This window comes from Agelaius phoeniceus, chromosome 26 (assembly GCF_051311805.1).
Source record: "Agelaius phoeniceus isolate bAgePho1 chromosome 26, bAgePho1.hap1, whole genome shotgun sequence".
Lineage (NCBI taxonomy): Eukaryota > Metazoa > Chordata > Aves > Passeriformes > Icteridae > Agelaius > Agelaius phoeniceus.
The window spans coordinates 4,944,259-4,956,494 of NC_135290.1; the positions used below are offsets into that span (position 1 = coordinate 4,944,259).

The following is a 12,236-nucleotide window of genomic DNA, read 5'->3' on the forward strand; positions in this document are numbered from 1 at the left end:
CATCCCTGTGTCCCCAAGTGCTGCCATGTGCTGTCCTTGCTGTGTGTCAAAGCATGGGACATGTGTCCCATGTCTCCACACCTCCTCCTTGTGTCCGTGCCATGCCCTATATTGTCCCCATGATGTCCCATAGCACTTTCAGTCATGTCCCTTGCCATCCTTTTTGTGTCCCATCCAGTCCTGGTTGTGTCCCAGCTCGTCACCATCATGACCCAAAGTGCCCCCACCCCAGGAGGTGACTCTGGGTGATGGGAACTCATGTCCCATGACCATGTGGCTCTCATCGCGTCTCACTGTCTGTGGTGACATTGGTGGTGACACATTGCTTGGTGACACCAGCCAGGAGTGGTGTCCCAGGTCCCCTCATCCTCATGGGGTATGAAGGCCATGTAGTGTCCCCAAGAGTCACCAGGAACCAAGGAGCACTGAGCCCCTGTTGTGCCACCCACATCCCTGGGATGTCCCCTTGTCCTGCCAGCAACACCTGACCCCTGTGTCTGCATGGGCTCTTTATTTGGGATGGGGCAGGGGCTGCAGCCATGGCACTGCCTGGCCCCTCCCTGCCCACCCGCCGGTGCCACCGCCCAGCAGGCCCTGCCCGCCGGACCCTCCCTGCTCCACCCGGGAACGCTGGCTCCAGGGGGGCACTGCAGGGCTCCACTGACCACGGGGACCCTCCCACACACCCCCTGGGGCTCAGCCCCCCCCATCCGGCCCCAGTGGGACGGGGTGGCCAAGGAGGACCCCCCAGGTGCCCCACCCTTGAGCCGGGTCACCATGCTGCCCTCCATGGAGCCACCACCGAGGTGACACATGGCCAAGTCCTTCCTGGAGATGCTGCTCCATCAAGTCCCCACTGCCAGGCTCGCCAAGTCCTTCCTGGAGACGCTGCTCCATCAAGTCCCCACTGCCAGGCTCATCCCCACACATGTCCCCAGGGTTTATCCATCAGGGAAGATGTATCCATAGTGGTTGAGGATGTGCTCCACCACCTGGTTCTGGAAGACCATGTGCATGGCCATGTTGCCCTCCTCGCTGGCTGGCCGCAGCAGCGTGGGGCCGAAGACGATGGCGACGCTCTGCACCGACATGCGGTTCTCCTCCTTGTGCTCCACCACCCTGTGGGACAGGGGAGTGTCACCAGCATGGCCCTGACCCCGAGGCTGTCCCCAGTCGTGTTCTGCCTTCCTGCACTGGGTTGGGTTTGGGGGAACAAGGGGGTGTCACCTGCAGAGGTGGCGGAAAAGGACCTTCATGGTGTCATGGTGGGCGGGTGGCAGGGACAGCACCAGCTCCTGGATGCAGTGGCCCCGCAGGGACAGGTCCTGGATCTCTGCCAGGGAGGGAGGGCACGGTGGGGTGCTGGCTCCAGCAGTCACAGCATCCCTGTCCCCACCTCCATTCCCATCCTCATCCCATCCTTGTCCCCATCCTAATCCCCATCTCCATCATCCCCCCCGCCCCAGTTCCTGTCTCCATTCCCATCCCTTTTCTATCTCATTCCTGTCCCCAACCCCATCCTTATACCCTTCCCCATCCCATCTCCATTCGATCCCAGTTCCCATCCCATCCCATCCCATCCCGTTTCAACCTCGTCCTTGTCCCCATCCCATACCTATCCCAACCCCCTCCCCATCTCATCATCCCATCATCCCATCCCATCCCATCCCATCCCCTGTCCCTGTCCCCTCACTGATGGCAGCGATGAACTTGTCGAAGTGGCTGAAGGGGACGAGTGGCTCTGGCAGCTCCCGCAGGAAGAGCTTCAGTGCCCCGGTGACAACGTGGATGTCCTCCCAGCGCCCGTCATCCAGGTCCAGCTGCTCGTCTGGGGGTGAGGCAGCATCTCAGCTGTGTCCAGAGCCCCAGAGATGGGTGGGTGGTCCCTGGCTGCCCCCTCCCCTGTCCCTCTGCTCCTGAAGGGGGATGATACCCCATTGTCCCCCACTGTCACTGCAGGTGACCGTACCGTGCTCCACCTTGTAGCGCAGTTTCTGGATGGTGGCCAGGTTGCCACTGACCCGGTACAGCCCATCAATGTCCAGACCTGGGCAGATGGAGATGGGGGAAAGCTCCCAGTTAAACAATCCACGCTGGGATGGGACATTAGGTACTCTTGAGGGAACTCTGGGTCCCCATGTGTCCCTGCTGTCCCCTGGAGGATGCCCACAGCCAGGTGGCACATGGTGACAGTGACCAGTACAGCTGCGTTGGTGCTCACAGCAGCCAAGGCTTCCAAGAAAAACCCAAACATCCCATATAGGCTGTCCCTGGATCTGTCCCCATGTCCCCATACCATTGTCCCAGGCTGTCCCTGTCCCCTGTACCTCTCCTTTCCACGGTCCAGATGCACTGCAGGACGAAGCGTGGCACCGTCCCTCGCTCCCGCTCGCACAGCGCCAGCAGTGAGCAGCCAAAAACCTGGTCTAGGAACACAGCGGGGACATGAGCACGGCCAGGGGACACCAGGAGGCTAGTGGGGGATAGGGCTGGGGACAGAGGGTCTTGTTCCCATAGCAGTGTCCCACCAGGGTGGCTGGAGGTGATGGGACATGCCCAAGCCCATCACCAAGATACTGGGTCAGGCTTGGGCTTGGTCACTCAACCCGGTGTCCCAGCTCCCCCCTTGGCTGTCCCAACTCCATCCCTGGCTGTCCCAGCTCCCCCCTTGGCTGTCCCAACTCCATCCCTGGCTGTCCCAGCTCCATCCCTGTCCCCTCCCACCCTCCAGCCTGCAGACACCCCGAGGGACTCAGTCCCATTCCAGCACCCGTCCTTGACAGGCCCTATCCCGACACCCCATCGCACTCTGGATTTGCCTTCATCCCAGCACGTATCCTCGATCCAGCCCCGTGCCAGCACCCCCAGATCCCGCCTGCCACACCCACCCTTGATGTAGCCCCTCTCCCGCAGGGACTGCAGCGTCGGCCGCCTCTGCAGGAACTTGCGGAGTTTGTTCCGGACTCGGTTGGTGTCACTCTCGGCAATGCCCGTCGCCTGTCCGGCCGCTGCCGGGGACATGGGACACGTCAGCCCCGTCCCCAGGGTCCCCCCACCCCGGGACCCGCAGGGTGGGTGGCATTGCCGGGCCCCCCGTGCCCATCCCGGTGCCGGTGCTCACCTGCCCTCCGCTCCTCGCCGCCCCCCAGCTTCTCCCGGGAGCCGAATTCAGCCCGAATTTCGGCCTCTTCCTCTCCGGAGATGTCGGAGCCCTACGGAAGCGGCACCGTGAGACGCCGGGCCCGGCCCCAGGGCGGCCGCGGGGGATCGGGGGCCCCGCTCACCCTCCGGCCGATGCTGTCGGCGATGGCCTTGTGCCAGGCGGTGATGATCTGCTCCGAGTCATGCTGGATGAGGAATTCCGAGCCCTCCCGCGTCCTCAGCTGCCGACCAACAGGCAGAGGTCAGGGAAAGGGCACGGGGCTGCCGCCACCAGCCGGATTTGGGAACCAGGATGTGGCTGAGCCCGGCGCCAGCTGCGATGACACCAAACGGTGCCGTCTGCGGGGAGCTGGAGCGGCTGCTCCTCGTGCAAAGCCCCTCTGGGAGCCAGGATGTCCCTTGGTGGCGTCTCTGTGCCCATCAGAACGGGGACAGTGACCGGGGACAGTGACCGGCAGTGCCAGTCCCTGTACGCCCACCCTGGCGCGTCCCCAGTGTCCCCACTTCCATCCCCTGCTAGGATGAACTGGGCAGGTGTGGCATTGCCCTGTGGGCCGCGTGTGGACCCTGGGGTGTGACCAGTGTCCCTCCTGCTGTCACCTGCTCACCTCCAGGACATTCTTCTTGCTGGACTTGTCCCTGCCAGCCCAGGTGAGGGTGGCCCCACGCAGCTTCACCGTGTGCTCGGGGGTGGTCAGGGTGCTGGGGTGCCTCTGTGGGGACAAGGGGATGAGGGTGGCACCTGCCCAGAGGGGACAGGGACACCGGAACACATGCTGCTGGGGGATGTGGGCTGCCCTCCTCAGATGTCCTTTGTGGGACCCCTCTGTCCCCTCCTATGGTCTCTGCAGGACTAGAACATGGGTGGGGCGAGGGTCATGGCCACCAGCTTGGGGACAGGCAGGTCCTAGAGCTGCCATCACCTCGAGGGACATTCCTAGCCCTCCTCAGGGACCCCGGGGGGGCTCCAGCCTTGGGGTCCCTCTCAGTGAGGGAGGGATTCATTGCAGGAATGGAGAGGGTGGCTGCTCCCAAGGAGGAGGATTTTGCATGGGGAGAGCATCACACCCACTGCTTCTCCCCATGCCCTGGGTTTTGGGGTGCTTTGGCCACGGTCCCCCTGCCCCAGGAGCCTCTGCACCCCCAGACAGAGCCCTGAACCCCCAAGGTGAGGCCAGCACCGTCTCCCCAGCTGTCTTCCTGTCTTCCTCCCCGCCGTTGCTGTCACCACAGGGTGTTGTTGCAAGACCCACGGCAACTTCTGCATCCGGTGGCAGCTGCTGGGCACTGCCGGGGGGGGGGGGGGGGGGGGGGGGGAGCTGGACCCAGGGAGGGGGGCAGGGGCCGGCTCTGCTTCCTCCTGCTGGCTCCCACCAGCTCCGGGTGCTCCGACACTGTCACCCCTGCAGGGAGTGTGGGTGTGCTGGGGGGTGAGCTGGGGTCCCTGTGCTGGGGTCCCTGTGCAGGGCACCTGCCCTGGCCTGTGGGTCCTGGTCCCATCCTTCAAGTGCTGATTCCCCCCCACAGTGCTGGGGGTCTTATTTTTTAGATGCTGGCCCTGTCCCCTGGATGTTGGCCTCAGCCTATGGGTGCTGGTCCCATCCTGCAGCTTCGACTCCATCCTGTGGATCCTTGCCCTGTCCTAAGGATGCTGGTCCTATCCTGCTGGCTCCATTCTGTGGGTGCTGGCCATGGTCCCCCTGCCCCAAGAGCCTCTGCACCCCCTAGACAGAGCCCTGAACTCCCACCCCAGAGGTGAGGCCAGTGCCATGTTCCCTGTGGGTGCTGCCCCTATCCTACACACATTGGCCAAGTCCTGTGAGTCCTTGTCCAGTCCCATGAGTGCTGGCCTGTCCCATGGGTGCTGGACCTGTCCCATGGGTGCTGGCCCTGTCCCATGGGTGCTGGCTTTGTTCCACGGGTGCTGGCCAGTCCCATGAGTGCTGGCCTGTCCCATGGGTGCTGTCTTTGTTCCATGGGTGCTGGTCCTGTCCCATGAGTGCTGGCCTGTCCCATGAGTGCTGGTCCTGTCCCATGGGTGCTGGCCTGTCCCATGGGTACTGGCCCTCTCCTATGGACACTGGTCCCACCCCACAGGAGCTGCCCTGCCCCAAGGCCACTGGGGCTCTTACCAAGGCACTGGCAGCTGAGTGCTTGGAGTCCTTGAAGAAGGTGAGGATTCCCCCTTCCAGCACTGTCCAGGAGCAGCTCCAGTTCTTCCTGGGGAGGGGAGCAGGGGTCACACAGGGGTAGCACAGCCCCTTTCCCTGCTGGACTCGTGTCTCCAGTGGCAGGGGACACCGGGATGTTCTTACCGGAGCCGCTTCCCTCTGTCCACTGTCTTGGTCCGGTTGAGCACCCCGGCTTTTTCGAGGCTTTTAAACTGGAAAGTGAAGGTGGGGGTGTCAAATTTGGCCCTTGCCATCCCTGGTGCTGGGGTGAGGGCAGGCTGGGTGTCCCTCCCTGGGTGCTCACCTTCTCCTCCCTGCTGCCTGGTGCTGGTGACACGGCGCCGTGCCAGGCGGAGAGCCCGCTGTCCTGGCTGGAGCCGCTGCTGGCCCGCTTGTGGCAGCCGCCCGAGGGCACCTGGGCAGGGCAGGGAGGGGTCAGGTGAAGCCTGAGGTGCCCCTGCCACGAGGAGGCTGGGCTGTGCACCCATGGCATCCCCAGAGCCCCTGCAGCCCCAGCTCTGTGGGCTTGTGAAGATGGTTATCCCTGGCAGTCACCCCTGTCTGCATCTGTCCCTCATCCTGTCCCCATCCCCATTGCTGTCCCTGCCATTGTCCATAACCCATCCCTGTCTCCATCACAGTTCCTATCCCTGTGTTCATCCCTCTTCCATTTCCTGTCCCTTTCCCTGTCCCCATCCCCATCCCCAACCCTGCCCCAGTCCCTATTCCCATCCCTATCCCGTACCGTGTCAGGGGCGAAGTGCTCAGGGTAGAACACAAGTCCCTCGGGGTGGCCGTGCCCATACCAGCCTGGGGATGACCCCAGCTCCTCAGAGCGCCTCGGGGACAGGCACAGAGAGGCCCCCTGGTCATAGGAGCCCACGGGTGAATAGTCTTCCTCAGGATAACATTCCAGCTCATCTGGAGACAGGTCGGGATAATCCGTTTCTGGAGTGGGTGGCTGGAAAGAAGAGAAAGTTCAAAAACTTGTGCCCAACCAAGAGATGTCCATCTCTGCGTGTCACCCAGGTGGGTGCTGCCCCATCTCCATCATCTCCATTCCCATCTCTGTCTCCATTCCCATCTCCATCTCAATCCCTGTCTCCATCTCCATTCCCATTTCTGTTTCTATCTCCAACTCAATCCCAGTATCCATTCTGTTCTCCATCTTCATCTGCACCTTCATCTTCATTCCCATCTCTGTCTCCCATCTCCAACTTCATCCGTCTTCATCTCCATCCCATCCCTGTTTCCATCTCCATTCCCCTCCCTTTCTACATCCCTGTATCTGTTCCCATCTCCATCTTCATTCCCCATCTCCATCTTTATTTCCCAATTCATCTCCATTTCATCTCCCATCCTTTCTCAATCTTCAGCTCTGCCTCCATTTTCATCCCATCGCTGTTTCCATCTGCATTCTCATCCTTTCCTACACCCCTGTATCCATACCCATGTCCACCTTCACCTGTCTCCATTCCCATTTGTCTCCATCTGTTTCCATCTCCATCTCCATTGCATCTCCCACACCTTTCTCAGTCCCAGTCTCTGTCTCCTTTTTCATCCCATGCCTGCCAGGATTTCCATCTCCATTCCCATCCCTGTCTCCATTCCCGTCCCATTTCCATCTCCATTCCTATCCATGTCTCCGATCCCATCCCTGTCTCCAATCCCATTCCTGTCTCCAAACACATCCCTGTCTCCAAACCCATCCCCTTTCCATCTCCATTCCCATCCCTGTCTCCACTCCCATCTCTTTTCCATCTCCAATCCCATCCCTGTCTCCAATCCTATCCCTTTTCCGTCTCCATTCCCATCCGTTTTCCATCTCCAATCCCATCCCATCCCATTTCCATCTCCTATCCCATCCCTTTTCCATGTCTCCATTCCCGTCCCTGTCTCCAATCCCATCCCATTTCCATCTCCAATCCCATCCCTTTTCCATCTCCAATCCCATCCCCATCCCCTTCCCCACTCCCATCCCTGTCTCCGCCCCCACCCCAAGCTTTCCCCGCGCCTCGCCGGGTGCTCACCCTCTGCTCCATGGGACTGTACCGCGTCCCCCCAGGGAGCCTCTCCCAGGGGCTGCCCGTGTCTCCTGCACTGGGGGGGTCCCACGACGTCTCACCTGTCACCGAATTATAGAAAAAAGTCTGTCCGCTTCCTTGGTCCACGTGCTGTTCCCACTCGGGAAGCTCCGGGCTGTGTGCGAGCGAGGAGGCGGGAGAGGCGGCGGGACTCACTCCATCGGCCGCCTGCCCGAAGGGACAATCCCACGTGGTCTCGCCCGTCACGGGGTTGTAATAAAACAAATGTCCACTGTCCGTGTCCGTGTGGGTTTCCCAGTCCGACACGGAGCCGCTGGGCTCCTCTGGGCCAGAGCTGGCGGCGGCCTCTGCCCGCAGCTCCTGGATGTTGAGGTAGATGGGATCAGGTGTCTCCTCTGACTCCTTGCGTGCCTGGGGGAACACGGATGTGCCACTACTGAGCTGGGATGGCATTCCTGGGATGGCATTCCTGGGGTGTCCCCACTGTGGTGTCCGGGTGGCAATGGGTGAGGCACCGAGGGGCTGGATCCTGCCCTGGCTGCTGGGTCACCAAAAGTGACCTGGGCCCCCAAAAGTGTGGAGCAGGAGGTGCCAGTGATGGGAAGCCAGGAAGTGGAAAGTGGCACCCGCGCACCCAGAGTGGGGCAGGGAGCACCCACTGGCACAGGGATGAGCACATGGAGGGACATCAAGGTCCCCAGTGCCAGCACCTCTGTCACCTGCTGCTGGCAGCACCCTCACAACCAGCACCATGCCACTGGCACCTGCATGACCCACTGCATGCAGCACTGCAGCAGCACTGCAGCAGCACTGCAGCAGCACTGCAGCACTGGTACCCGTGTCACTGCCTCATCAGTACCTGTATCATCAGCATCCACATCATCAGCACCTCCATCACTAGCACCCATGTCACCCACATCATCAACACCTGTGTTCCTGGTACCCACTCATGCAGCACCCACATCACTGGTACCTGCATCACCTGCTCTCCACAGCAGCCACAGCACTGACACCCAAACCATGAACACCCACAATCTCTGCACTGACATCTGTGGTCCCAACACCTCCAACCTGCTCATCCCCTGCACCCCCAGCCTCTGTGCCCACCTCCCCAGCACCCCAACACTCACACCCCTCTCACCCACGCTTGCACCCCAGCACTCATCACCTGCACCCTGGGACATTTCCAGCACCCACAGCCCCAGCCTCTTGCCCAGAGCCGGATGCTGAACCAGACAGTCCCATCACCACATCCCAAAATAGCACCCCCAGCACCAGCCTGTCTGACCCCACCCATGGGGACGCCAGGGCAGGGGGATGTGTCCCCTGGGACCAGGAGGGTGCTGCCAGCAGGGAACCCCCTCCTGTCACCCTTTGATCTCCCCAGCTTTACAGTCTAAGTCTCTCACTAATGGCTGCGGGGACAAAGGTCCCAACTGCAGCCAGCCCTGCCCATCACCCCGAGGGAGGTGACAGTCAGTGCACTGTCCTTGGGGACACCCTGGATCAAAGTGGGACAGCAGCTTGATGACACCCCTTGTCCCCCGCTATCACCCCACGACCCCCCCACCTTGGTGAGCAGGGCCAGAAACTACCAGGGGGTCTGCCCTCCTCCTGGGGACAAGGGACATGGGGGTGGCAATGGGGCATCCCTGGCACCGAGCCCCCCCAGCACCTCTCTGTCCCCTATGGATGCATCCCTGGGGGTTTCTCACCCCTGGGGGGGACTGGGTGCCCCCTCCCCACTTTGGGATGGGCATTGTGGCACCCTCCAGCACCCATAAACCCCCAGGGAAAGCCGAGGGGGCGCCTGGCAAGGGGTGACCCCAAAACACCCCCCTGTCCCCCGCTGGGAGCACCCTTGGGTGCTGCCTACCTTCCCCATGTGCAGCAGCTGCCGTGCCCTGCTCCAGGCCTGCCGCGACCCCCCTGGCGCCTGGTCACCCATGGCGGTGACACCAGGGTGGGGACAGCCGTGGGGACACCAGGGTGGGGACAGCTGTGGGACAGCACAAGGCTCCGGTGCTGCTGCTGGCGCCCTGAGCCGGGCCCTGCACCCACCGCGCTTCCTGCCGGGGCTCGAGGAGCGGAAGAGACGCCCAGGGCGGAACTGGCTCCCCTTGGGGTTGTTGTCACCCGTCACCCACAACCTGCCACTCATCACCCACTCTGGCAAAGCCAAGGCCACCGGAGCAGGAGCTGCTCCAGGGTGATGCTGAGCAGGAATTGCACTGGGATGATTTTGGGTGGCCCATCTGGTGCCACACTGCTCAAATGGAAGCTGATCTGGAGCTGCTGCATTCCCACAACACTGGGATCATCCCATCCTGTCCCATCCCATCCCATCGGGTGCAGATGGTGGCAGGACCGAGGCCACTGTGGTCCTGCCATGCCTGATGCCAGACAGTTTTGGCACTGGTTGGATTTGGGCAGGGAAGGGGAATGTTCCCATGCTGGCACTGGGGTTGGGGACTATGCTGGGTCACCCCCAGAGGGGGCTCAGTGGCTTTGGGTGTGCAAAGGGCACAGTTAGGGGCACAAGCTATAAAATGGGGTGAAAATGAGGTGAAATGGGGTGGACAATGGGGTGTAAGCCACAGCCCCCCACCACCAATACCCCATTTCCTCCAGCAACTCCCCCAGGTGCACAATCCCTCCAGCCCCCCTGGAAGTGGGGGACACCCAGGCTCGGGGTGCTCCAGGTGCCCAGGGTCACTCCGAAGTGAGGTGCTGGGGACAAGTGAGGAGTGGACAAGGTCGTGGGCCCCACCGCTCTGCCGGCACTGCCTCACCCTGTGTACCCCGGCCCACCTTGGTGGCCGGCGGGGACCCCCACCCTTGGGTGCTCCCTTCGGGGAGGTGCAGCCCAGGGGGTGCTGGGCAGAGCCCTTTGCTACTTACTGGTGTGGGGTGAGCGGGGGTTTGGGATGTCGGGCGCTGGCCTGTGCCGGGGAGCACCCAGCACACACCTCGGTCAATGGGTGCTGCGCCCAGGTGAGGCTCCCGCCCCGGCAGGGAGGAGCTGCCGCGCTTCCCTGTTAACCCTTTCTGCCTCCTCTCACCCCGGAACGCTCCGGGAACCTGAGGGATCACTGCAAAACCCCCCAGAGACCACGGGGTTCTGCAGAGTAGGGGGCTGAGAGAGCCCGGGGGTGCCCATGAAGGTGGGGGAACTGAGGCACGGGCCAGGGGCTGAGGGTGGAGGGTGTGCGGGGGTGACCCTGTGTGGGGAGTCCCTCACACCTCCGGAATGGTTAATTCTGGCAAGCCCTTATGGTGGGGTCACCTGCAGGTTCGTCCCATGGGGTCAGCTCGGTGGGCAGACATGGGGAGTCCCAGCAGTGGCTGTGGGGCCGGGGTGTCACCCCACTCTGTGCTGGGAGTCACAGGGTCATGGTGGGGGGACACGGCCACTGAATCAGCCGAGGGGGCGACTCTCAACACCCCTACCCGCTAACCCCCCTCCCAGCGCAGCTTCTGGGGACAGCAGCGGGGGTGTCACCGTACCTGAGCCGTGGGGCCGGCCCCCGGCCACCTCCTGGCCATGTCCCTGTCCTTGCCGGAGGCGCAGAGGGTCTCGGAGCGGCTCTTCCCGAGCGGCCGAGCGTGTCCTGGGGGGTCCCCGCGTGCCCCCATGGCAGCAGTGGCACTGCGAGGTGCCGGTGTCACCCGCGCCAGGTCATCCAGGGAGTGCGAAGGTCTCACAGGCTCGCCCGGGTGCGGGGTCAGCCCCGGGAGGACCCGAAAAGAGCTGAGTGATGGTGGTGACTCCCTCCTGGGCACCGAGTCCCTCCTGGGCACCGAGTCCCTCCTGGGCACCGAGACATTCCTGGGCACCGAATCCCTCTGGAGCATCGAGTCCCTCCTGGGCACCGGGCACCCTCCTGCCGGCTCCCCCGGCTCGGCGGCGCCGATGAACCGATACTCGTAGGCTGGCGGGGGCTGAGGGACGAGCACGGCCGGCTCTGTCGCAGCATGTCCCGATGGCGGGGGGTCAAGCGGGGCCGGGGCAGCGATGGGTGGCAGCTCCTTCACGTACTGGGCCGGGATGTAGAAGGGCCGGGCGTCCCCGCTCCTGCGGACGTGCCACCAGTGCGGGTTGGTGCGTTTGAGCAGCACATAGCGCTCGTTGGGTTTGATGGAGACCAAGGTGCCGTCCTTGGCGCGGTACTCGAAGCCGTACTCCACCAGCACCAGCGCCTCCTCCGCCGGCTCCGCCGCCTCCATGGCCTCCCCGCGCCTCCGCCTGCGGGACACGGGGCAGGGGAAGGTGACGGCAGCGCCCAACCCCTCCTGGGCCGAGCACCCCCCAACTCAGCTCCCTCGGGGTCCCCGCTGAGCTGCCGCCCTACTCAGCGGGTTCGCAACCTGCCCGAACCTGCTGGAACACCCTGGGGTCACCGCCACCATCCCTGCCACCATGCCCGAGACCCCAAAGCCACCGTGCCCCAAAGCCACCGAGCTCCCGGTCCCCGAGCCCCGCTCTCACCTGCGGCCGGCGCTGGGGCGGGGGCGCGCCCTCGGTGCCGCTCGTGCCCGCGCCGGGCCGGTCCCGACTCGCCCGGTTTCCGCCGCCGCCTCGACGAGAGACGGGGCCGGGCTCCGCGGCGGGTGGGTGCCCGGCCCCCGCTGCTGCTCGGGGTGCTGGGCGCGTCCTGTCCCCTCGGCGGGCGGGACGGGACGGTGGCGGAGGGGACCCGCTGCCGCCCGACGAGGAAACGGCTCCTCGGGAGGTTCCTGCTGCAGGAAGGGCCCAGCCCCGCTGCTGCCGGGATCTGCGCTGCTGCCGGATCTGGCACGGCCTCCCTGGGCAGTGGGATGGGGACCCCATTAGGGGGGCCCCATGGGAGCTGCCCTG

At 63.6% G+C, this 12,236-nt stretch overlaps 1 protein-coding gene across 2 annotated transcripts; it reads right to left on the minus strand.

Moving 5' to 3' along the window:
- Positions 1 to 496: 496 nt before the first annotated feature.
- ARHGAP27 (Rho GTPase activating protein 27) lies at positions 497 to 12,123 on the minus strand. 2 transcript variants are annotated; one of them, XM_054649709.2, is made up of 16 exons: positions 11,868 to 12,123; positions 10,886 to 11,624; positions 7,364 to 7,789; positions 6,079 to 6,294; positions 5,638 to 5,748; positions 5,478 to 5,545; positions 5,295 to 5,382; positions 3,771 to 3,875; positions 3,285 to 3,383; positions 3,122 to 3,212; positions 2,889 to 3,008; positions 2,328 to 2,426; positions 1,970 to 2,047; positions 1,694 to 1,828; positions 1,228 to 1,333; positions 497 to 1,119 (listed from the first exon to the last, which is right to left on the minus strand). In XM_054649709.2, the coding sequence occupies exons 2-16, from the start codon at positions 11,603 to 11,605 to the stop codon at positions 942 to 944; spliced, it is 2,640 nt and encodes an 879-aa protein (XP_054505684.2). In that variant the 5' UTR covers positions 11,606 to 11,624; positions 11,868 to 12,123; the 3' UTR covers positions 497 to 941. The 2 variants fall into 2 exon arrangements, with proteins under 2 accessions (XP_054505684.2, XP_077046997.1); XM_077190882.1 differs by lacking the exons at positions 10,886 to 11,624; positions 11,868 to 12,123 and adding an exon at positions 9,255 to 9,428.
- Between the last annotated feature and the right edge of the window lie 113 nt (positions 12,124 to 12,236).